General features: G+C 39.9%; 1 protein-coding gene across 1 annotated transcript in view; it reads left to right on the top strand.

Moving 5' to 3' along the window:
- Nucleotides 1–13,441: 13,441 nt before the first annotated feature.
- The window catches only part of KIF5A (kinesin family member 5A), a 60,703-nt gene continuing 47,459 nt past the window's right edge, over nucleotides 13,442–26,685 (top strand). Inside the window, exon 1 of the mRNA XM_070934982.1 lies at nucleotides 13,442–13,570. Coding sequence (XP_070791083.1) covers nucleotides 13,442–13,570 — 129 coding nt within the window. The remainder of the gene's footprint in view (nucleotides 13,571–26,685) is intronic.

Raw genomic sequence — 26,685 nt, 5'->3', positions numbered from 1 at the left:
GGAGGAAGAGAAACAAATACAGTACTGTATATCATTTGAACCTCCCTCCCTATCCTTTTCCCTCCCTCCCTCCCTCCCTCTCTCTCTCTCTCTCTCTCTCTCTCTCTCTCTCTGTGTGTGTGTGTGTGTGTGTCTTCTATCCAATACTCTGCTCAAGCAGGAGAACCTGTCCTATACTATTCTGGACAAATGGTTGTCCAATCACTTCTTAGAAACCTCTGGTGATGGAGCAGTTTCTGAAGGCAAGCCATTCCACCGATTGTTTTGTTCTCACTGAAAGGACATTTCTCCTTAACTCTAGGTTGGCTGTTTTTGTTAAGCTTTTGTTGGAAGAAATGTCCATCTGGGTTCAGATGGTTTAATAGTGGACAGGACCACATGGTTTGAGGTCCTGGGCAATCGAGCACATGGGTGAGAGAGAGAGAGAGAGTTATACCCTCTCTTGGGCTTTGAACTTGCTTCCTGTGGCAGAAATGTATTCTGATTGGTTGTCAGATTGGGGCCATGCAGGGGTAACCTTGTAGGTTGTCTTGAATGCCAGGCTTGGATGAATTTTGCTGGGTGATGATGTAATGCAGAGGATTGTGTTCCTATTATGGCTTAATGACTTTGTCCTGGTTTGGATCTTGAGTGAGGGCTAATCCTATCATGTCCTGAGGATGAAGGTCTTTTGTTTTGTAGGCAAGTTGGCCCAGCCTTTTGTTTTGTAGATAGGATAGCCCAGTCTTTCTGAGGCTATTAACAAAGGTGGGAGTGCTTTCCAAGAGCATGATTCTCCTTTTCTCATCCAGGGAGGTATAATATTCTGCTTTTTTAATATTTCCTAGAATATTTCATTTTTCTAGGAGAAGGGTGGGTACTAACTTTCTACACTTTCATCCACTACTTCTTGCCTTGCCCTCAGTTGCTTTGGAAAATATATTGACCCACTCCTCTCTGTGAAAAAAAACTCAAATATTGGAAGACTGGTATCAAGTCATCTCTAGTCTTTCTCTTCATTAGACTAGATATTTCCAGTTCTCACAAATTTTCATTGTCTCGTTTATCTTCTGGTCCCCTAATCATCTTTGTTGCTCTTTTCTACACTCTTTCTAGAGTCTCAATATCTTTTTTTTTTTTATCACGGTGACCAAAACTGGATGCAGTATTCCAAGTATGGTCTTATCAGTGCAACAGTTTGCCACTTGCTTCTTCCTAGGACTGAGAGAGAGTAACTGGTCCAAAGTTGCCCATCTGGCTTTGTGCTTAAAGGGGAACTAGCACTCAGGTATCTCACAGTATCAAGCCTGGTGCCTTAACTACAAAAACAAACAGACTGTCTGAGACTGCTTAGCTTATACCTCACTCAGAGTCACCTCGAACTGAGAGATGGGCAGCAATTACATGTAATAAATAAATAAAATGAATATTCCAAATATAAGTGCTGGGTTTGTTAGGTAAACTATAATAGCTAAATAATAGCTAGGTAAACCAGGGGTGAAATCCTGCAGGTTCTGACAGGTTCTGGAGAACTGGTAGCGGAAATTTTGAGCAGTTTGGAGAACTGGCAGCGGAAATTTTGAGTAGTTCGGAGAACTGGCAAATACCACCTTTGGCTGGCCCCAGAGTGGGGTGGGAATGGGGATTTCGCAATATTCTTCCCCCAGGAATGGGAAGGGAAGGGGGATTTTGCAGTATCCTTCCCCCGGAGTGGGGTGGGAATGGGGATTTTGCAGTATCCTTCCCCCCGGAGTGGAGTGGGAATGGATATTTTGCAGTATCCTTCCCCTGGAGTGGGGTGGGAATGGAGATTTTGCAGTATCCTTCCCCTGCCACACCCACAAAGCCACACTATGCCCACCAAGCCACACCCACAGAACCGGTGGTAAAAAAAATTGGATTTCACCACTGAGGTAAACTATATGTGGCCCAGGAACCTGTCACCTAGACTTCTTCTGAATCCAACTCTACATTCTTCTCCAGCACATTTAAAGAACTCCCTGTCATTTCTTCCTGACCCATCTTCCACACCACTGCTCTTGGCTGGACTCTTTGTGGACAGAGGGATGCCAGTCTTCCAGGAGATTAATAAACTGTTTTACACGACTGCATTTGTAAATGTGGCAACCTGATAGGACCTCAGAGGCACATCTCAGTGGCTGCCCTAGCCCTTTGTTTTTATGGATTCTTATAAACTGTCTTGCGTTTATTATATGGAATAGATGGCTATGTAAATCCTGTAAATAATAACTCCTGTTGATTCCACATCATCTGCTCACCATACACCAAATTACTGCAAGGAAATGGAAGTGCTGGCTGACAGTGGCCACAGTTGGCAGAACCTGGGACTACCCCATGGTGTTTGCAAGATGAGATAGAGTAGGCAAAATGGCGCTGCCTTTCTCTCACAACAGGAAAACAGCTGAAGGGATGGGCTTGTAAAGCTCCTTGTTGATGGAAGTAGCAGAAAATCTTCTTGCACTCATCTAGGACCGAATCAGCAAAACATCTCTTTCCAAATGCAATTGACCCACTATCATCACAAAACTTTTATTATATTTTTCCAGACATTCCAGATATTTTGCCTTTTGAAAAACTACTGAACAAATGTTTAAAACAGGCCTAGTAGCTTGTAAGAGACCGGTTTATCACTGTATTTTAAAAGCCTGGGTATGCTTGAACAGCCTTTGATCAGTGGTGAAATCCAAATTTTTTTACTACTGGTTCTGTGGGCGTGGCTTGGTGGGCGTGGTATGGCTTGGTGGGTGTGGCTTGGTAGGCATTGCAGGGGAAGGATACTGCAAAATCTCCATTCCCACCCCACTCTGCCAGAGGTGGTATTTGCCAGTTCGAACTGCTCAAAATTTCCGCTACCGGTTCTCCAGAACCTGTCAGAACCTGCTGGATTTCACCCCTGCCTTTGATCAAACGTGGGTCAGGCACAGAAGTGGGATTCAAATCCCGTCGCTACCGGTTCACTTGTGGGCGCACGCACACTACACATGCGCAACACTTCTGCACATGCGCAGAGACATCTGGGCGGGTGGGCGGAGCCTCTTGCCACCACCGCTAATGGTTCGCCCAAACCAGGGTGAACCGGTAGCAACCCACCACTGGTCAGGCATTACATGAGACATACCTGCAATATAGTTTCTCCTGTAAGTAGAAATAGCCATAGGAAGCACAAAACAGTAACCAGGGAAAGGAGGTTTCCTGAAGCAGTTTCAGTTGACCAATAGAAGCACAGCAGATGCCAGTCACTGGCTATGTCATCACAAAGACTGCATGTGAAACATCAGAGGTCATTTGGATGCTAAGATTTGGGTCAGAAAAACAGCAAATAGTTAAAAGTGGAACAGTTAAATTTAGGCTGCCTTTTCAGTGGGCTAGATGAGACAATGGCTGTATTTATGAGAACAAGTCCTCCAAAATGGTTAGCAGGAAAGCTTCATACCACGGATGACGAGATTTGTGGATGAGCTCTGAGTTGTATGAAAGGAATGTTGGCTTAGAGAAAAAATATTTTATATTGAGATAATACCTTTCTTGGGCCATGACAAATGTAACAAAATAGGAAAGTTGTTGACTTTTTAAGAACGCATCATCAAAGCAAATAGTAAAAATAGTCAGCCATGTTTATTCAGATAATGGAAAGGAAAATGGGAACTCTCTGCAAATTGGATTCTCCTCGACAGGTTTGCTCAGAGAAAAGCCTATTTACCCAGGCTAGCATATAACTAAATTTTACTAACTTTAAGAATGTCTGACCTTTTTAAAGTATATATTGCTCATGAAGTTTCTAGCTGATCATTTCCAATTACAGGATACTCTGTTCAGCATTTCTCAGCTGTGGCAACTTGAAGATGTGTGGACTTCAATTTCCAGAATTCCCCATCCAGAAGGCTGGCTGGGGAATTCTGGATGTCCACATATTCAAACCATTCCTCTTGAATATTTCACATTCATCTTCTCTGATCTGTTGTTTTGTTTCGGGTGCCCATTGTCACTTTTAACTTTTTCTTTCCTTCCCACTTTCCTTTCTTTTCTTGATCTTTCTGCAAATCTTGAGCATTTAAATGGCACCAGCAGGACTACAATTTGCCTAGATTTTCTCCAGATTTTGCCAATGTTTTTAATATACTGTCTGTAGGATGTTAGAAATTGGAGTGTATAATTATAATTATAATTATATATATATATATATATATGAGAGAGAGAGAGAGAGAGTGAGTTTTCTGAGGTTTTTGCGGGTATTTGTATTGGAAGTACCTTGGCGACGTTTCGACGAAGTCTCATTCGTCATCTTCAGGCTGGTGTCTTCGGCCTTGTGCTTCTAGGAGCAATGTGTGATCGTGGTTGTTTCTTCTTTTTAACTGCCAGTGGAGGTATGAACTGATTGGGTGGGAGCATGGTTTTGTTCTGATTGGGTGGAGGTGTGTTCTGATTGGGAGGGGGCTTGGCTGTGCTCTGATTGGGTGGGGGGTTGGCTGTACTCTGATTGACTGGGGGTGTGTTCTGATAGGGTGGGGGCTTGGCTGTGCTCAGGCTGGTCTGAGTTGCAGGGGGATTTGAACTCGTGACCTGCGTTGCTTTTGTTTGGCTCCGCTTTCGTGGTCGTGCTACATCTTCATGGTGTGTGTCAGTTTGCTTCATGTATGGATTGGAGGGGTTTAAAGTGGTTAATGATGCAGCTGTGGTCTGGCTTCTGGTTTGTGGTCGTGCCTCATCATCGGTGTGGGTTTAGGCTTGCTTTTTGCATGGATGTGTGAAGGTGACATCCTGTGTGGTTTTCATGAGTGTGGGTCTGGTGTTATTCTTTGTGTTAGGGATTCGTTTGTCAATAAGGGCGGGTTATACTAATTAGGAGCACAAGGCCGAAGACACCAGCCTGAAGATGACGAATGAGACTTCGTCGAAACGTCGCCAAGGTACTTCCAATTTTTCGCGGGAGAAAACCCGAATAACCAAAGACCTACATGCAAATACCCGCGAAAACCTCAGAAAATATATATATACTCTGTGTGTGTGTGTGTGTGTGTGTGTGTGTGTGTGTGTGTGTGTGTGTATTTCTCTTTAGCCAGGTTCTTCCTACGTAAACCAAGATTTTTATGCAGCCCTAGTTCAGTGAAATCCCAATCCACTAGTTTCTAGGCTTTTTTCTGGCAGCCAGCAAGCACCCTGCTGCCCATTGGGAGACTAAAGAGACTTATATATATATATAAAACATGGGCCTATGATCCCAATCAGCAGTTAGCTTGCATTGGGTGTGAAGAGCCAGCATAGTTTGTATGTCCCACTGATCCAGTGATATAAAACAGCAGGAGCAGCTTTGGTAGAGCCCTTTCTTCACTGTTCACTCAGTTGCTCCCTCCAGGGGTGGGTTCTTACCTTTACTACCGGTTTGCAACAGGAGCATGCGTGCGCATGCGCAGATCATCAATTATGATGTCCGTCTGGGTGGGTGGAGTCTCCCGCCACTTTTACTACCGGTTCTATAGAACCGGACAAAACCGGGAGCAACCCACCACTGGCTCCTTACATGATGCATGCAGAATTCTCACAAAAACGGAACAAAGGGATTCCATAGAGCTCTCTTCCAGGTGCAGGAATCAAGAGCATCCAAGCATGAGACAGTTTCTTTGACTACTTTCCAGCTGCACAGAGAAGGAACTAGACAGCTCCAAGTGGCAGAACACCAGGAAATGGCAGCAAACTATTGAAGATAAAGGTAATGGTTTCCCTCTCCAGTCCGATGCTAAGGGGCGGTGCTCATTTCTTTTTCTTGGTCGACAGAGGCAGCTTGTCTGAAGACATTTTCTCTGGCCACGTGGCCAGCATGGCTATATGCCAAAGGTGCACGGAATGCTGTTAACTTCCCATCAAAGTGGTACCTATTAATCTACTCGCAGGAGCATGTTTTCGAACTGCTAGGTGGCCAGGAGCTGGGCCAAGGAATGGGAGCTCAACTCGTTGCACAGTGCTCGGTCCTTGAACCCGGCCTGTCAGCTTTCCAGCTGACAAACTCAGCATCTTTAACCACTAAGCCATTGCACCCCCCTCAAAAATTATTGAAGAAGAAAGCTAAATGCCTACAGAGTTTGAGGGAGAGGATCCCACTCTGCATTCCTAAACCAGCCTAATATTTTCAAGTGTAGGGCTGGACTTTCCCTCAAATTTTGTCCTATAGTAAAAGAATACTTATCTGTCAGTCCAGCCAACATCTGGGCATTGAAAAAGAAGGCAACAGATAATTCTTAGCCTTGGGCTGCAAAATAGATTGGACCAAACTTGGTATTCATGAAACAGAGAATAATGGTAACCCTAACCCTAACCCTTTCCTCAGCCACCTTCAGCAGGATTGCTTGTATCTTGCAGAGTCTTACTTTGCTGCAAGTCAGGAAATAATACAAAATGTACTCTGCAGTATACAGGGGGTGCATCTTTTATGCCTGTATAATATTAATAATTCATTATGCCTTTTTATTAAGTATGTGCACCTAATCCACTTGAACATCCTTATTGTAAACCTAAATAATTCATTAGGCAGATTTGTTGTAAATTGTAAGAATAAAAGGTGAATGTGCTCCAATTTATCATAGCAAGGGAATACGTTAAAAGTTAATTACTAATGACAAATAAGCTGAGGTTATATATGCCCGGTATTTATAGAGTTTTATATTTCCACATGACTTTAAAAAAAATTGACTCTGCAGCTGCATATCTACTTACTGAAAGGTCATAAATAGAACCCTAAAAATTTTTTGATTTAATATTTTAAAACTTACTAAAACATTAAACATTTAGAACTTTTAAAAACATATTTGTATCTCTTTTAATGTTATTTATTTGGTTTGATTTTTTTTAAATATTTGTTTGTCCTTTGTCCTTTGAATGGAACCACAGGATAGAAAATAAATATTCATACAACATTCTGCTTATTTTAAAAATCTTTTCTTGTTTCAGTATGAAAGTTTTAATTCAGTGGAAATATAAGGCATTATATGAAAGATCATAAATAGAACCCTAAAAATTTTTGATTTACTATTTTAAAACTTACTAAAACATTAAACATTTAGAACTTTAGAAACATATTTGTATCTCTTTTAATCTTATTTATTTGGTATGATTTTTTAAAAATATTTTTTTGCATTGTGAGATATTTTGATTGTCCTTTGAATGGAACCACAGGATAGAAAATAAATATTCATACAACATTCTGCTTATTTTGAAAATCTTTTCTTGTTTCAGTATGAAAGTCTTAATTCAGTGGAAATATAAGGCATTAAAAATGTAAGGAAAAGGCCTGTATGTACCCCGAGTTTCCAAAATACGGTGCTCATTGGCACCAATGTGCCAAGAGATATCTCCCTTAATACATGTTGGGCTTCCTGCCCCACCTGAACTTTTAACAGTATGCCTGAATTTTAATTTAAAAAATCAGGAAACTGTCATGCAACAAAGCATAATCTTAATATTCAGTATATTCTTTAAAGTTAAAAACATCTTAGATTCTATGTAGGCCTCATGGATATTTTTTAACAATAAAAATATCAAGTGGCTGCTGTGACAGTGATGGGAATGACATACAGGGATCAGTGAGAGGCAATGGAGATCATCTTCACTCATTTATCTTAGGTATGTCTATGCTTTATCATCAATCATGTCTCCCCTAGTAGCCAATTTATGACAGAAATTGTCAGAAAGTGTCTGCAAAATTCCAGATGCATTTCATATAACATTTGGGAAACCCTATTTATGTGTGTATGTATCTACCTTCATATCATAACTGACTCCTGGCAACTGCCTGGAAAATCCCTGTAGTTTTATTGGTAAGGCTTTTTTTTTTTTTCAAAAATGGTTTGCCCTTGCCTCCTTCCTAGGGCTGAGAGAGAATTACTGGCCCAAGATCACCCAGATACTGTAACTTTGTGCCTAAAGTGGGACTAGAACTCACCTTCTCCCAATTTCTACCTGGTGCCTTAATCACTACACCAAACAGGCTCTTGGAGAACCATACGTATTTCCTGTAAATATGCATGTGTGCTGTACAAATATGAGATTTTGTATCTGTGTGAGAACTCATATGAAACATTTCTTCAATTGTTAAAGGAGCTGCAGATTCACATGACTGCTTTTAACCTGCTCATGGCTATTTTCACATGCATCATCTCCATACAATATACAGCTACTTCACTTTGCTGATAAAAAAAAAATCAAACAAAACATCTCCTTTGAAGGTTTTGTAGAGTTCTCTTTCTGCACAAACGTTTTATATTATTTATATGTTCACTATAGACATACATAAATGTATAGTTATATGTGCTATAGATATAATTAAAGCATTTCTCCTATTAAGTCTCCAATGCTTCCTTCATTAGATGTTCAAATTTTGTTCTTATTTTGTTTTAATTTTCAGCATTCAGTACTCCACCTGTGCTAAATTGGTTTTTACTAGGTAAACATTTGATCATTTTAACATTTTGAATCTCTTGGAAACAATGTATCAATTAAAATATGTAAAATGATTAAAATGTAGTTCTCAAACTCCTTTTGGGGATAGAATTAAGTTAATAGGTTGTGGTTACATTTTTTAAAATTGTTCATTTATTTACACATTAAGCATTGTTGCAATATATGCACACATGATATACAAAACCCTTTCAAATTCAGTGGAGGTTTTTGTAAGATTTGCTAGCAAATGAAAGCATTCAATTACTTCCATTCTTGAACTAGTGAGCAAAATCCATAAAGTACAGTGTGGTTTCTTTCCAAATATACACAAATATCTAAATTACATATAACACGTAAATTACATATATCTAACTGGCCTTCAGGGAGACTAAAGTACCATTCTTGGCTTCCCTCATTTTGTGTTCTCCCATGCATAGCTTCTCAAAGCAATGCTGTGGGGCAGATTATTCAGAGGCCCCAATTCACTAAACTATCTGTAACTCCTGAGTAGCAGTTTTAGCATGGCCTCCTCAGTCCTTGTCTATCATCAAACTGATTATTTTACAGTGCCCTGCATTCCTCTGTTTAATGCTGCAGCATATGGCTACTGTGCTAAAATATAACACTGAACACATAGCACTGTATATACTGTTGGAAGGAAAATCCATCTGGTTCAGTTCCAAGCCGGGAGAAAGGCATTGGAAACAAAATGGATGCTGGAGGCTGATAGGAAAGAAAGGTTCCATTTATTGATGAAGCAGAACCATCAACCACATGTAATTCTGGGCAGCTGACAAAATGGGAGTTTAGAGTGGGTGGGTTTTTATACCTTCTGGATTCCTATGGGGGTCATGTAAGGGTGATAGCTGGTTCTATAGGCAAAAGAGGAAATGCAAATCCTAGGTGTTTGTCTGAGCTAATTTTATCAACCTTTTGTCTGTTGCTTATTTGAGTTTCTGTCTTGACCCAATCTTTCTTAATGGATTACCAAATCTGCATTTCTAAAAGCTGGCCTCCTCAGTTTCTCCTTGGGGCAGGGAACCTGGGGCTGGTTTCTGCCTCCCTTAAGATTTTTTTCATTTCTCCTTTAGGGGAAATATAATATTCTGCTTTTTTTTTTAAATATTTCCCCAAATATTTCATTCTTCTGGGGGTGGGGGTGGGGCCTTCCCACAATACCATAAGAATCGTCGTTCCAGATTGAATCAGAAGAAGGGCCATTTAATTAGGCATCTGGCGTTTTCCTCAGTATCCTACCCAATGTCTCAAAGACCTGCACGCAGGCCACAGACTTCACCTCAGCCGTCCCTTTTTAAAGCTTCATTTAGTTCAATCCATCTGGAAGAAAAAGAACCCTCTTTGCCGATTATTTTAGTTGTTCTGCTCTTGTCTTTTTGCCTGCTGCAAAAAAAGATGTAACGATAGCACTTCTGCTATCGTTACATCTTCATGTGTCAAGACTTCCTCTGATTTCTGCTGTTTTTGCAATATCTGCCCAAATGGCTCTCTGTTTCTTGGAAGCGTAAGCAGTGGTGATGATTAAAAGGTTTTACTGTATGCATATCTTCCTGGCTGGGCCATTACTTAGAAGCTTAGAGAAAGGGGATGGTAGGAATCACTCTGGTTATGTAGCCAATTTCAACTGTATTCCTGCAGTACCTAATAGAGGACTGGATTTATAACATATTGCATGACAATTATTGCCTGGTTAAGCCCCATGAGAAATTCTGTGTACCCCAAACCTGTGCTTTAGTCTGAACAAATGTTGTTATCAGCCTATGATCTCTTGACATAAATAAAAGCTGATTCACATGGCTTTCTTATTTAAACTTATATACATTTTTAATATTATACATTAAGGCCCAGTACTATATAATGAGTACCTTATATACATGAGTACCTTATCTTTATCTTTGGCTGTGCATCGCCCTGAGTCCTTCGGGAGAAGGGCGGTATACAAATTAAATTAATAAATAATAATAATAAGTTAATTAATTAATAAATAAATATACAAGTACAAATGGTTTTCATAGATTTCCTTATGTAATTTAACAGGAGAAAAAATACAGCTTAGACATAATGTCATTTGAAGGTTAGACACGGGCAGAAAGTCCTGCTACAAAGGAGTTTCATCAGCAAGAGGGGAACTTTTATCTGGATGGTCCAATTAGAAAATTATGCAAAGGTGAATTACCAGCATGGGTGGTCCTTGTCAGGGAAATAATAACAACAGATGCAGCCTAGAAGCCACTAGATCAATAAAACTGATTCACTCTTCGATTCTAGGACTGGGTTCCATTCCTGTTCCAACCTGTGGTTTAGTCCATGAATTGTTAAAAAAGTCTTCTTTGAGAAAAGGTCTGTTTCTGGTGACTTACTGCACATAGGTAATGTCTTGGCAATGAATGGAAATGGTTTGTCATTGCTTACCATGATGTTTTTCAGCTTCCCATCCTAGGATGGGATTTCCTAGTACAAACTTGGTCTGACCCTGCTTAGTTTTCTTTCAGCTAAAGTCACAAGGTGTAGCCATCAATGGTTATGTTCAAAAGAAGAGGACATTTGAAAAATAATAATAATAATAATAAAGGCAACAAGAATCTTTCTCCACATAAGCTAGCAGGATTTTGAAAGTGGTAGATGATCTGTTAATTTAGCCCATGTTAGATCCCATTCAATGATGAAATTCAAATTTTTTTACTACCGGTTCTGTGGCTGTGGCTTGGTGGGTGTGGTGTGGCTTGATGGGCGTGGCTTGGTGGGCATGGCAGGGGAAGGATATTGCAAAATCTCCATTCCCACCCCACTCTGGGGCCAGCCAGAGCTGGTATTTTCCGGTTCTCCAAACTACTCAAAATTTCCACTACCAGTTCTCCAGAACCTGTCAGAACCTGCTGAATTTCACCTCTGATCCCATTCTTCTTGAGAGCATTGTGCCTATGCTGAAATGTATGTCAATCCTATTTGGCTTATTAACCGTAGAACAATCCTACATTTTGTTTCTAATGCCAGGACTTTTAAGGAGCATTTGGGCACCAAGCAATATACGCTGGGTTCTCAAAATGGTGCCTTTAGAATATCTACTGTTCTATCCACAAGCTCTTTGTTCTTCCTTTATTTAAAGATTCAGTATTTTTTAAAGGAAATCAGCAGGCAGCAAAGCAAAGACTGACTAATGAGAGTGTGTGGGGGCTCTTTGGACTCTTCATGTACAGTACACCAAACAAATTGTTAGAAAACAAGAAAAAATGGGGGGCACCAGCAACAAGCAATGTTTGAAAATATTCCAGAAATAAGAGGAAGAGTGGACATCATTCCAGGAAGCCACAGGTAATGGTGAGTAGCAATATCGTTCATTTGGCTTCTAGCGGTCACTGGCTTGCTGTGCCACTGTGACAGTTATTTTGTGAGAATACCAAGGATATGGTTTCATTCCAAGTATATCTACCAGCCCCAAACATTTGGGAACTTAGACTTGAACTACACTCAAGCCTGTGAAAATATGAGCACTTCTTGACAGCACACTAAAAAGTCTGTTGAAAAACCAATCAAAAAGTTCATTTTAAATAACTAGGAACAGAATATTCACCCCTAAATTAATAAGTCATAGTCTTTAAAAGAAAAAGAAAAGGAAAACATATGTCTGGTTCGATCACTCATTTGGAAAAGAATTGTCAACTTTTATCTCAAGCACTGGGCTGAGCAGATAGTTGTCTTGTAGACATTATTCTATTATGTAATTCCATTATGGTCTATGACTAGACACTAGAAGAGAAGCTATTTGCAGTCACTGCAGGACATACTCACCATTCATTTTCAGGTCAAGTAACTCCAGTTCTGTCTCTATGCTCTATATGGTCATAAGGTGAGAATCAAAACAAAATTGAGAAATGATTTGTCCTTTTCTTCACAAGTTCTGTTTCTCATAGTACCATCAGATATTGTCACTCATTGCTTAGTCATATAAACATATGCAAGAATTATATTGCTTATTGTGAGGACTTCATGGATTAATCAATCTTATTATTGGTTGAATACAGTAAGGATACTACCACGTTAAGCCTCATTCCGACATAATGAGTTGGAAGCACTTTTCAGCAAGTCAATCCACAGGCATTGCCAGTTACAATTATATTTACTCGGTCCTTACTACCATAATAATATTTTCTTCAATTTATAAAAGACCTGCTCAATTCTTATTCCCGTTTGTTTGGAGCTCTCTTAAAACCAATCTGAAATAACCAAATTAATTGAGGAAAAATAACACATTGCTATTTCCAGTCTTCTATAAACGATAAGCATTAGGTGAATTTCTCAGTGATGGCTTTGAATTAGTCCCACACCATTCAAGTCCCACTCAATTGTGATTTTTTTTCTTTTTGCGGATATTTCTGAAATAAAGGAGAAGCTTTTAAAATTTTACCAGCTGTGTACAAAGGGGAAAACTAACTTTTATAAGCTTTGCATGACAAACACTCGTTTTCAGTATTTTTTCTTCTATACATCTATTGTCTGTAGGGTCCCTGTACTGTTTTGTATCTGGAAAGGATAAAGGGAACAAAGTAACTGCTGCCAACTGGAACATCAAGTGAAGAGACTAGCTGGAAGGTGCAGTTCTTTAAAAAAAAAAAAAATCATGTCCACCTTAAGGCGCTGGGGTTGTTCCACCTTAAAAGTATTAACCCTGAGCTACAGCCCAACCCTTTGCCTGATGCTGATGCTGCCGATTCCTGCAGCAGGAGGAGGGGGATACAGGCACTGCAAGCAGCATCCCAGGGTACCACAGGCACGGAAGACTTACCAGCCCAGCTGAGAGAGCCAACTGCTCTGCTGCTGTGGGGTGACAATCTAGGAAAGACTTCCCCTTTGTGATCCTTCCTCCGAGAGTGCCTGTGTGCAACCTGCTTTTGCCTGTCTCTCATTTTGCTTGGGAATTGCATCTCCTGCTGCTCTTTGCGCCTTCTAGCTACAAAAGCTGCACACCAGGACAAAGCCCCATTGCCCAGCCAGCATGACTACCGAACTCAATGAATGCAGCATCAAGGTGCTCTGTAGGTTCCGGCCCTTGAATCAGTCGGAGATCATACGGGGAGATAAATTCATCCCGGTTTTCCAGGGCGATGACACCGTCATCATTGGGGTAAGCAAATACTGGAGGTGAGAGAAATACGTACATCTGTCTGGAAATGCTTCAGAAACGGAAGGCTCTCACTTCTTGATCCTCTTAACAAGGCCTGTTCTGGATGGCAGATTGCCCTTGGGTACAAGAGCCAGTTGCTCTTAAAACCAGCTGAATTTACGCTTAAATTCAGCTCTTTTGTGTGCTAAGGAGCCATCCAGGTGCAATATTTTATATTTTCCTGTTAGCTTAAAAGCTATCAGCATAAACAAGGGTGCATCTTCATCTGTCCAAGGGAAAATTGATAATGGTAGAAAGATGCTTTGAGGTTTTTATTTGTGTTTGCATCCTTGAAGTCGCTGGGTGTGGCTACTAGCTATTGGTTTGACTCCTGGGAAAAAAATAAAGGAACCTCTTAGAATTAGATGAAAAACAAAACAAAAATTCATAGCAAATGCAACATTTGACGGTTTCTCTCCGTCAAGTCTCTTTGCAAGTCCTGTTATTTTCTTCTCTTTCCAAACCTTAAAATTATTCTGTCAATTCAACTTTAAATTTTGCTGCTCTTTCTCCTCCACATCCCCATCTACAGAGTATTCACTCAAAGATGAAAAGTTGATATTGAATTTGATTTTCCAACATTAGCAATTTTTCTGGCAATTGCCACTGCATCCTATCCACCTCCATAATACTCCATGTTCAGTTCCATTCATAAGTATAAGAATACAAATTATGCAGGTGCTTACTAAATAGTCTGCAGGTTGTTTACACATGTCTGACAACGCCCCTGAAGCTTGTCCTTGGGGTCTCTGTGTTTGCTTCTTTTTGTTATAATTCTGGGTTTTTTTGTCCTTTATTGTTTGGCTATTTCGGGAGCTAAATATACCCTCTAAGGGGAGGAGTCATGATTGATTTTGCTTGGAGTAGACACATATATGCCGTTACCATGCTGAACAATTATGCTTAAACCCCAGCTTTTATAACCACAACGCCACAAGCCATTATTTTATCAGTAGCTGATTACAATTGTGGGACTAAAAAGTGTGTATATTCAAGAAATATCTAGTTGTCGCTTTGCAGACAGCCAGTAGATGAATAATCTACGTCAATAGTCTTTAAACTATAATTTAGGGTTCATCCACTGGCCACAACTAATAGATATTAAATTAAAATTAGTCTGGTTCCACCCAAGATGACCTAGCTACTCGTGGTATATGGGAGGATTCAAACTCCCAAATAGTCTACTTACTGCACATGCATTTATGCTTCCAGGATCTCTCCCTATTCCCTTGCAGCAGAGAAAGTTATCAATCAGCATGGCCTGACTGCTTTCCTATTGCACTGGCAAATTAAGTCCTGTGATCACCAATTTATTTTCCACTTGGATGTCAAGTTGTTTTCTCTTGCCTTGGCTTGGGAAAGGCTGGCATGTAAAAAGCCTTTTTGATTTGGTCCTGCTGCACTGCAAAGTCATGCCAGTTGGTGGGTTCAGCAGAGATTTTCAGTGGAGCTCCTGAACACGATGGGCCTGTGTTCACAATTTGTGTCGTTTCTTTCTCTATAAAGCCTGAATTACAGTTGTCTGTTCATTTGAACTACAATCAAACTATTCGAAATTGCTTAAGCTTTATCCCAGTTATCGCCAGATCAGTTAAGACTGGCTTATTAAAAGATGGATTCATTTAGGCAGTTGAAGTTGAGTAGATTTTTTTTTTCCCTTTCTTGAAAGACAACTCCATTCTTCTTCCTTTGGAAGAAAACCACAGTAAGGCATGAATTTCACTGCAGAGAGAGCAGGCAGCAGTCTGCCTGGGCTCAGTTGCTTGGTCATCACTCAGAGCAATGACTAAGAGCCTTCCTTCCTAGGTACCACTCCCTTCCTTTGTGTTCAGCTCTAGGCCATTCCTGGATCCATTTCTAGGTTACATCCTTGTTTTTATGCCGCCATCATCTTGATCTTCTGCCCTTTACTGCTCTTTCCAGTTGTGATTGCACATGGCATCCAAAGGTTTTTGGGGGGGAGGGGGGTCTCCTTTGCCTATGCCAAGTAAAGCCACTGATTTTACAATCAGTATCTATCTGCTTGCATCCACTCCAGGACACTTGGAATGAGCAATAGTGACGATGTATTTATCATTTGATTTGCTGTTTTTTTCCCATTGATGCAGAACCAATTTTAAGCTGGAAAGAGCTTATGTTAATAATTGATTTTGTTAAATATCAAGGAAAATAAGTCTGTTTAGCTGTAGCTTTTTTCTCCTGAAATGCTCTGGGAAAATTATTCTCATATCTTTTATGAGTCTCTAGTCCTGGTAAAAATGGTTAAAACTCTGTTGCTTTTGAACATGTTCTAAGGAGCCTTCATGACTATATACCTTTTTTTTTTTTTTTGCTATTATTATCTCTCGCTATAAAGTAGAAATAAACGGTGTGCAATGCATGAATCTTCGTTCTGAAACCATAATATTTTATAGAAATTGTGTTGCTAAATACAAACAACCGATTACCACAAAATGGTGAAAGTATTTCTCTCTATTATTCAATAGATGCAAAACATGCTTTGCTGTGTACCAATACAACCTAGATTTTAAAAAAAAAAATAATTCTAAAGATAACTAACCACACCAAGCCCTTTACCATATCACCCATTTCATCAGTTCGATCCCACAGAAAAAGGATAGCCTTGCATTATTGAAAAATGTCTTGAGACCGTTGTAAAAGACTAGGCTGCAACATGTACATAAGTTTCCCTATCTGGTTATTATCCAGTTGAGGCAAATTCTAAACCTATCATCTTCACCATCATAAATAACGGAAGAGCTGGCTGGGGTGATATTGAAAACAACTGGATACTATTTCCTGAGGGAAGCTGATCTGGACAATCCAGGCCTTCTCTTGGAATTGGTAGGAACCTCTTATTTCTGGGAGGCCTGTCACAGCTAAATCAGCCATGCAACAAGCAATATGATTTACCTATGTTTGGAATATTTTAGTCTTTGAAACTATTCACGTTTGTGGACCTTTCTGGTATAAATATTCCATGGGGGTAAATGGGAATTTAAAAGGATGCATGGTGCAACTTAGAAAACGGACTTTCCCCTCTACCAGCAGAGTCAGCAAAAGGAAGAACTGCCCCAGTACTTCTTCCTTATCTACTTCTTATCAAGTCCCATCATTCATTCTTCTCTTCTCTTTCCTGACATGGGTCAGAATTCACTTTCGGCTTATCTTAAAAAGGGGAGAAGGAACTTCATGGTAGCTGGTAAGAAGGCCCTCTCCCCGCCTTTTGAATTTTAACTACTTTTGTCTCCTAATATAATATTCAGTTTTTATGTTTTTAGATTTTACTTGTACACTGCCCACTGCTCTGTGAGGGAGATGGGCAATTTCTAACTTTGATATATAAATAAATAGGCAGAAGCAGCATAGGCATTTGTAGAAAAACTCTCTTAATGTTTTTTTAATTTAATGTTTAACTTGTACTTATTTGGTTTAGTCACAATATTTCTTTTTTTTTTAAAGTTTATTTATTTATTTATTTGTTTGTTTGTTTGTTTGTTTGTTTATTGGTTCGATTTATATGCCGCCCTTCTCCGGAGACTCAGGGCAGCTTACAATGCGTTAAGCAATAGCCTTCATACTTTTGTATATACCTGCTCAGTAGGGCTTTTGGCCCCTCCTAAGCGGTGTTCTTTTTTATACAAAGTCAGCTTATTGCCCCCACAATCCGGGTCCTCATTTTACCTACCTCGGAAGGATGGAAGGCTGAGTCAACCTTGAGCCTGGTGAGATTTGAACTCGCAGTAATTGCAGGCAGTTTATTTATTATAACACAGTAAAACAATACAAGACATACAACACTTATATACAAGACTCTTTTTACAGTTTTTTCATAGTGGTCCTTCCTTATTATTTACTATTTCCACGAATTTTACTTCATCTTATTCCATATTGCTATCTGTCCCCATCATTTCATTTACAATATATTTCTCTTTTTCATTTCAATCACTAAATTGTATTTTACCAATTTTTCCCATTGTTTTTGACATTTCTTTAACTCCCCCTTATTTTTCTTCTTCATTTTTCCTTTTGCCCAAAATTGGGAAAAAGAAAATACACCAACAGAGGAGGAATTGATAAAAAAAAATTTGGAATGCACAGAGATGGATAAATTGACAAAAGAACTCAAAGAAAAAGAGGATATAGAATACTATAAAATTTGGTATAGATGGTATGAGTGGTTGGAGGAAAGGAAAAATGTAGTTACGATATTTCTATACTGTACCACACGGAAATAGAAAATTCTGTTGTCCTTTTTAGAAAACCCTAAAATGGTAAAATATTCAAAGCAGAATTAAAAAAAAAAACCAGCAACAGAATACAGTGTAAAACTAGCAACAGGGAAGAAAAATAGCAGAAACAGGACTAAGGATCCAACTAACTTTTAGACTGAAGTTATTTGAAAGATAAAAATACTGCTAGAACAAAAACAAAAGTCAGAAAGTATAGACAATGTGCAAATCCCTCTGGAGAAATCATTCTACGAGCAGGATGATACCAGTGTAAAACCATTTTTACAAAAATCACCCTCCTCACACATGTAAATTTCAGAATGCAAGAAAAGCAAATATACTTCATTTCCAATTAATTTCCAATCATTTCCAATTAATATCATAATATTAATTTTTATTAGATTTACCTTCTTATTTGTGGCAATGAAGAACAGCTTTTAGATTCACTTTTCCTCCAACTTGGACATCCTCCTGATACACGACTTCAACTCCCCAGCCAAAATGGCTATTGCTGCGACTTCTTATGTTCGAACTTTACTGCTCTAGGAAACAGCAAGGTTGGAGAAGTGAATAGAAAAGTACCATTTAAATCCAATAAAATGAGCTTTGCATTACATTAAAAAAGCCAGGTAATGGGATTTTTTTGGTTTTATATATAACGTTTAGTTATAAAACAAAGGCCATCTTCTTCATAAGGGAAAATCTGAATTTGTAAATATTTGGATAGATTGTAGATTGGAAACCTGTTGTGTTAGTAAATGATTTTATTGATTTCATTATATTCTGCATCTCTATGGATGCTTTTACTATCCGTTCTCTCAAAACCCTCATAGGAAAACAGCAGCAACACTGTACTGCACAATATGGAGTGTGACAAGCAGTTCTCACAGAAAAACATTTTTTTCCATCTCTGCACTTCAACCAGAAGCAGCATGCCTGCTGGCCTGTTACTATCAACCTTTGCATACCACTTGAGGGTATAGTTTCTTGCCAGCTGCCTGGCATACTGTATCTCCTGACTTCTACTCTCCTCAGAAAGGGTTAGAGGGACCATTTTGAATCTTTTGTGGTTGAGATTATGCCCCAGAGTAAGCAGGTGGCTTTACTTTCTGCTGGTAAGGACTTGCATTCCCAATGAGCTATTTTGTGCAAGTGTGTATTGTTTTGAGATGATGCTAAGCAGGTAATCTATTTTCTAAATCATCATCATTATAACCTTCAGAATGATTTACTAACCTGCTAAGAGATTTCTGGCATGGAAACACATGCTTAGTAAATATAAAAATCTACCTTGTAAAAACCAACTGAGTTGTAATTTAGATGACCAGAAAAGAAGGAATCGATTCACTGTGAAAATGAAAGGGGAAACAATTTTCCTAAATTTCCATATTTTAATTTGTGTACTGAAATTCATATTTAACAGTAATTACTAGATTGTATTCCTTCACGATAGTATAAACCGCTAAAAGAGATTGTGCCCCTAAAAAAACCTGTTGTATAGGTGTTTACCAGTGTTGGGCCCTCCAATTCTTAAACCAAATATTGTATAATACGTGGTCATTCTATTAATTTTGTCCCTTCTGAACCAGCCTGCTAGGTTTCCATGTTGTCCAAGGAGAAAGCCAGGCTACTCATTCCATTTTATTTATTTATTTTTATTTTATTTTTAATTTGATTTATATGCTGCCCTTCTCGGGAGACTCAGGGCGACTTACAATGCGCTAAGTAATAGCCTTCGTCCTTTTTGTATATTTATACAAAGTCAGCTTATTGCCCCCACAACTGGGTCCTCAATTTACCTACCTTAGAAAGGAGGGAAGGCTGAGTCAACCTTGAGCCTGGCGAGATTCGAACCTGCAGTAATTGCAGGCAGCTGGTCTTAATAACAGGGTGCTTTAGACCACTGTACTACCAAGGCTCCTATGTGGGATTTTATTATTTTATGTGGGATTTTATGTTGCTTATAGCTAACAAGTATAGTAAATTGTTGTTAAGCTACACTATGAAATACTTTTACTAAGGGACAGGCTACCTATTATCTTAAGTTGCGTATTTTGCTCATTGTCAAAGTTATCTTCTAACTAGATGAACACTCCCATCTTACCGAAAGAGAACTAAGATTAATTTTCCTAGTGAGAAAGTCCTGTATAATGTAGCATTCTTATTTCTGAGTGAAGCTAACCGTGAAGCTGTATGTACACTCCTGATACTAATTTCTTTTACTATAAAAATGTGTATAGAAATATACTTAGAGCTACTAGTTTTGAAACTTGCAAGACAGTTCGCTAGTTGGCCGTAGACAGTATTATAGAAGAGACATAGCTTTGTTATTGAATTAGAATGGAAATGTTACAGAGGAAATAACCTCCTGCATAGTTTAATACGGTAATCCAAGTTTGAAGAAGATATGCTGTTATATAGTTCATCTGTGGAAGCAGAAATGACTCCTCAGTCCCAGTCTGGAAACACTGAAACTCCATTGTTGTAGTATCTCTGAGTGTTGTTCTCATTTGACTTCATTCACAGTTTCCTATCTGTTTTTGGCTGCACCTATCTTCAAAGTTGGTGGAGGTTTCATAGCACAGGCCTTGCTGTTGGGTTCTGTCAACATCTTTAGTTGTTTCTAGATTCTGGCTGGCTGTCACAGTGACATAGGATTTATTTCACAGCATTTTTGTAGCGTGTGGGTTGTCGATCCCAAGGTCTCTTCCCAGATTCCAGTACACTTATAGAGCAACTGACAAGTATACATTCTGATGACATGTCCCATCCCCGCCCCCCCCCATCTGATCTGGGTTCTAATAATCAGAGGACTCAGTGCTGGTGAACTCTGTACGATTCAAGACCTCCAAGTGAGAGATACAGTCTTGCCAATAAATGCCAAGGATGGAGTGCAGAGACCATGTGGAATTTCTTCAGTTTTTTGACGTGCTTTTGGTACAGAATCAAGGACTCGCATTCATCTAGGAGAGAAAGGATAGCCACAGCTTTATAGACTTTCACTGTGTGGAGACATGGATTTTGTGTTGATTGAGCATTCTAGTACGCAGCTGCCCTGATGCCTGGCTGGCCTTGCTGATCCGAGAGTCAGTTTCTTTGTCCAAAGACCTATTGCTCAAAATGATGCTTCCCAAGCATTTGGAGCTGTTTATATTTATCAGTTAGCTATTGTCAAGAGTGATTTTTTGGTTCTGGAAGCTTGGTATTTGGCACGGGATGCTAAGGTACTTCAGTCTTGTTCAGGCTGACAATCAGGCTGAAGAGGAATTGAGCATCTGAGAATTGGTTCAGCATCAACTCTGGATCAGTGTCTTTGTGCCAGGACCACACGGTCATCAGCAAAGAGGGTTTCTTGAATGACTGTATGGAAGAATTTAGTCTAAGCCAGTGATGGGATTCAGCCGGTTCGGGTGAGTTCGGGCGAACTGGTAGATTATTTATTTATTTATTTATTTATTAGTCCAATTTATATGCCGCCCTTCTCCGTAGAATCAGGGCGGCTTACAATGCATTATAGCAATAGCCTGCATACTTTTTTTGTATATACCTGCTTATTAGGGCTTTCGCACCCCCCCAAGCGGTGTTGTTCTATACAAAGTTGGCTTATTGCCCCCACAATCCGGGTCCTCAATTTACCTACCTCGAAAGGATGGAAGGCTGAGTCAACCTTGAGCCTGGTGAGATTCAAACTTGCACTAATTGCAGGCAGCTGGCAGCTAAGTGCTAGCACTTAACAGCACTTTAGTCTGCTGCACCACCGAGGCTCTTTTCAAGTTCATTTGAACTTGAAATTTCATAGTTAAATTTCTGGTTGACCCCTTCCCTCCCTGCCCCTTGCACGTACCCTATTTGGCTCCCAGGTAAGTGCAATGAGGCCTCCTAGGCCCAAAATGGGGCGGGGGGGTGCACATACACCCCCGTGGCCCGTTTTCGCTCCCAGGAGGCTGCAGGGAGGCCTAGTAAGCCCAAAATGGGGCATGGGGGAATGACATGTCGTCATCCCCCCGTGGCCCATTTTTGCTCCCAGGAGGGTGCAGGAGGCTGAGTGCTGGCCCACCATGGCCATGCCTACCCATCCAGTCAATAGGGCAGAGAACTGGTTGTTAAATTATTTGAATCCCACCACTGGTCTAAGCATTCAAGAAACAAAGGTCATGTAGACTCCCTCCTGCATAGCAAGTTACAACATGAATGTGAAGAACAGACTGAATGGGACTGAGGCTAGCATTCTGTTTTACCCCATTGAAAATGGCAAATGTAGTTGATGTATTATTGTTGTAAAAAATATGTTTTGTCATTCTGTTGCGGAGTAGCTGAATCAACTTCACAACTTTCTCTGAGCATCCATAACATCTCAGGATGATCCAGCGAGTCTCCTTATTTACAATTTCAGATGCCTTTGTAAGGCTACTGAAGACCAAGTAAAGAGGCTTGTTCTACTCAATGCACTTCTCCCGGACTTGCCTCGCAACAAATATCATGTCTGCTGTACTCCTTTCTGGCTGAAGGCCACTATGCCTCTGGGAGGTTCCTTTTCAAGACAGTGATAAGTCTGTTTAGGAGAATTCAGTCAAAGATCTTGCCTGTAATGGGCTGCAGCGAGATATCTCCGTAGTTTCCATAGTCTGATTTGCCTCCCTTATTTATATAGAAAACTACAATAAAGGCATCATGGAAGTCATTGGATTATGTCTGGGTTTTGTAGTCTGCCAATGTTGAATGACTTTCTGGCAGTCTTTGGTTGTTTATGAGGTAAATGATCCAATTTGGTCTAATGTTTAGGGTATTGGCCTAGGAATCGAGATTATGAGTTCTAGTCCCGCCTTAGGCATTAAAAAATGGCTGGGTGACTTGGCAATCACTCTCTCTCAGCCCACCTCACTTTACAGGGTTGTTATAGTCGGGAAAATAGGAGAAGGAAGGAGTATTAGGTATGTTCGCCAGCTTGTGTTATTTATAAACAATAATAAAAGTGGGATATAAATGAAATAATAGAATAAAAGTGCAAATTGAGGACTGACTGGACCAGCCTGTGATCTGTCCAGCACTTAGCACCTTACATGACATGAGTGATTGTGACATTGTTAAGATTATGCTGACAAACTATGACATAGTCAAATAGGTGCCAGTATAGGGTTTTCATTTTGTACTGATTATTGCAAATGTGAATATTGTGTTGTTGATGCCCAGGTCATTGCTGTTTAGTTTTTCCATTTCATATCTCCCGAGGACTCCATCGTCTAGAAGGACACGTCTGTCACTTGCCAGGGATATCTGAATAGTTTGGTCCAGGTCCTCATAGCAATCTTCCTTGCCTTCATCTGGACTTGTGAGAATTGGTGTGTAAGGGCTGACAATGGTGATATAGTGGGACTTGATAAGACAAAATCGGAACTTCATCATGTGTTCATTTATTCCACTGGGTAGAGTAAAGACATTTTTCAGCACAGCAGTTTTGATTGCAAAACCTACTCTGTGAGCCCTGTTATCAGTCTGTGGTTTCCCATTCCAAAAGAATGTATTGTCCATTCTTGCTGTTTCCCGTAATGTACTGTACTTTCATCTGCCAGCCTGGTCTCATTGAGTGCAGCAATGTCAGTGTTACAGAGTGTTATACATCTCACCACGATATAAAAAAAGAGACTGTTGAGACTGTTGAAAAAATACAGAGAAGAGCAACAAAGATGATTAGGGGACTGGAGGCTAAGACATATGAAGAACGGTTGCAGGTATGTCTAGTTTCATGGAAAGAAGGACCAGTGGTGACATGACAGCAGTGTTCCAATATCTAAGGGGGTGCCACAAAGAAGGGCGGGGGGCGGGAATCAAGCTATTCTCTAAAGTACCTGGGAGCAGGAAAAGAAGCAATTAATGGAAACTGATCAAGGAGAAAACCAACTTGGAACTAAGAAGAAATTACCTGACAGACCAATTAATTAGTGGAAAGGCTTGCCTTTGGAAGTTGTGGGTGCTCCAGCACTGGAGGTTTTTAAGAAGAGGTTGAACAGCCATTTGTCCGAAATGGTCTAGTCTAGGGTCTTCTGCTTGAATAGGGGGTTGGATTAGAAGACCTCTAAGGTCCCTTCCAACTCTATTTTTCTTTTTGTCTATTAAAGATAAAGTTTGACTGCTATGAGTGATGTTCACCTTTTGGGCTATGACAATTTGTCCGTATCCAGCAAGGAATGGATTTTCAAAAATGAGTTTTCTTTTATTCATTTTTCATGATTCTTGACCACTAAATAGATTATTTGGTAGCCATGGTAAACTAGCCAGATGTTATGTGGCAGGTAATGTATAGGGTCCTTTTTTTAACTCTCTCACTCATGTGAAGGTGGGCAGTGCTGTCCTAGAAGTCCTGCCCAATCATTCTGGATTCTGCCAGACATCTCTGTAGCCCTGGTCCTGAGATGAATGATCACTGGTCCAAGGGCGGTGCACCCATGCGTAGATTTATGACTACAACTGCCAGTGGTCATCTCCACCTGTTGCTTTGCCACTCCCCCATTGCTGAAAGGCTCCATGAATTAGGTTTGGGTTAAAATGATTTTCAGATGAGTTGTAGAGGAAGATGAATTGCACAACAGAATCCTATGGGTGATGGAGTCTTAAGTTTCATTGCTGTTGTACAGGGGCAGTCCCACTCTCTCGGTAGAAGGGACTTTAATCCACGGCATGGAGAATATACAGCTGGAGATCTTTTGCTGCAATGGAAGATCAGATTGCCTAAGTGTGTTGTTATGCTGTTAGTGCTCCACAGTGCCTGGTGGGCCTGTCGATTTGCCAGGGTCAGACTTCCCATTCTATAATAGACAAATCTTGTATCTCACCAAGAGTCAAAGGCCCACTGGCTCCCTCACTTGGCTTGACCCATCTGCCTAAATGGTTTACCAGGGTGTGGCCCCTGTACCTCTAACAGCTACTTAGAGCCACACATGACAGTGTCAGGTGGGGTCCAAAGATAAATCAACAACTGTAAAAAGGCTACCCCCTCTACCATAGGTGCTACCCCCTCCCCGAACACCCATACGCCCCTTAAGTAAAGGAGAAGTGTAATACAATATAAATAAACAAATACAGAATATTTAGGAAGGATTTGGGCCTAGGTTAAGGGAATAGAGCTAAAGAGAGTTAAAAAAGACCCTGGTGGCGCAGCAGACTAATAGCCTGTTATTATCATTCAGCTGCCTGCAATTACTGCTAGTTCAAATCTCCCCAGGCTCAAGGTTGACTCAGCCTTCCCTCCTTTCTAAGGTAGGTAAATTGAGGACCCAGTTTGTGGGGGCAATAAGCTGACTTTGTATAAATATACAAAAGTATGAAGGCTATTGCTAAGCCGCCCTGAGTCTCCGAAGAAGGGCGGCATATAAATCAAATTAAAAAAAAAAAAGGGATTCTGGAGAAGGCTTTCATTCCTGACTTTGACACGGTGGTTGTGGAATGTAGAGTCAGGAAGGATCATAATATGAGGGTTGATACAGGCATTAATTCTTTTTGACATTCTTAAACAGACAGACCCCTAACAAGTTGTAAATTAAGACAACGCATAGATAATAGAACTATTGGTGCTGATAAAGAAAAAGAGCACACAAAAGGAAACTTACAAAGAACAGAGTGATGTTTCTGTTTTACCCTGGCAGAAGAACCATTCAATTTAATAATCTGGGAGAAAGAAATTAAATGATTCATAGGGATCCTGTGTTAATGAATTCCTTTAATAAGGGGTGGAATTTTGTTGATTTACTTTCCAAGATTCTGTATTCTAAGTTCCCCTCCCTCCCAGTAATTAAATTAGATTGATGGCAGTCACTGTGAATGCTACTTCCCTGTCCTTCTGTTGCTATTTAGGCATTTAGCACATATCCCACAATATGGGAGTGTGATTTTATAGACAAACATTTCATGCAGGAATGTACATGTTGATTAAAAAGGTTTTATGCAATTTAAAATTTAGTTTACAATTTAGGTTATTGGCTGTTTATCTGAACCATCAAGTAAACACTAGATTAGAAAGGAATGAAGGAGAAGTCTTGCTGAAGTCTAAGACTGACAGTTCAGTTCCTTCTTATTTGTAAATTGTTCTGATTAACTTGTTCGGCTATTGCCTTGATGTAGAAATGTGTGACGATGTAAATGGCATGCCATCCTAAATTAACTTTGCTGTCCTTTGATAGTATTATTTGTTTCAATTTATATACTAGCTATTTGTAGTAAAACCTCAGAAAATATTTGAATACAGGTAGTCCTCGATTTACAACAGTTCATTTGGTGACCTTTCAAAGTTACAACGGCACTGAAAAAAGCGACTTATGGCCATTTTCCACACTTACGACCTTTGTAGCATCCCTATGATCATGTGATCAAAATTCAGATGCTTGGCAACCAGTTCATACTTATGACTGTTGCCGTGCCCCAAGGTCACTTGATCACTTTTTACAACCTCTTGACAAGCAAAATCAATGGGGAAGCCAGATTTACTTAACCACCGTGTTACTAACTTACCGACTGCAGTGATTCACTTAACAACTGTGGCAAGAAAGGTCGTAAAATGGGGCAAATCTCAATGAACAAATGTCAGACATTTTGGGCTCCATTGTGGTCATAAGTTGAGGACTACTTCAATTTACATTTAAGATGCCTGGAAGATGTAAATCCTCCAGGAAATTTGACAGGAAATTGCAAAGACTCAAAGTGTGTGGCCAGTAATTAACAGTTTAACTGAAACACTAATACACAAAGGGGATTACTGTACTGAACCCAGAACAATTATCTACAGGGAACTGTTGGACCTCCCAGAATAGCTAAATTCATCCTCCCAATAATCCCAGCCAACACAGCTAATGA

The sequence above is a fragment of the Pituophis catenifer genome, unplaced genomic scaffold (genome assembly GCF_029215685.1).
Source record: "Pituophis catenifer annectens isolate HBS135680 unplaced genomic scaffold, rPitCat1.0.hap2 SCAF_2, whole genome shotgun sequence".
Lineage (NCBI taxonomy): Eukaryota > Metazoa > Chordata > Lepidosauria > Squamata > Colubridae > Pituophis > Pituophis catenifer.
This window is presented reverse-complemented; position numbering and strand designations above follow the sequence as displayed.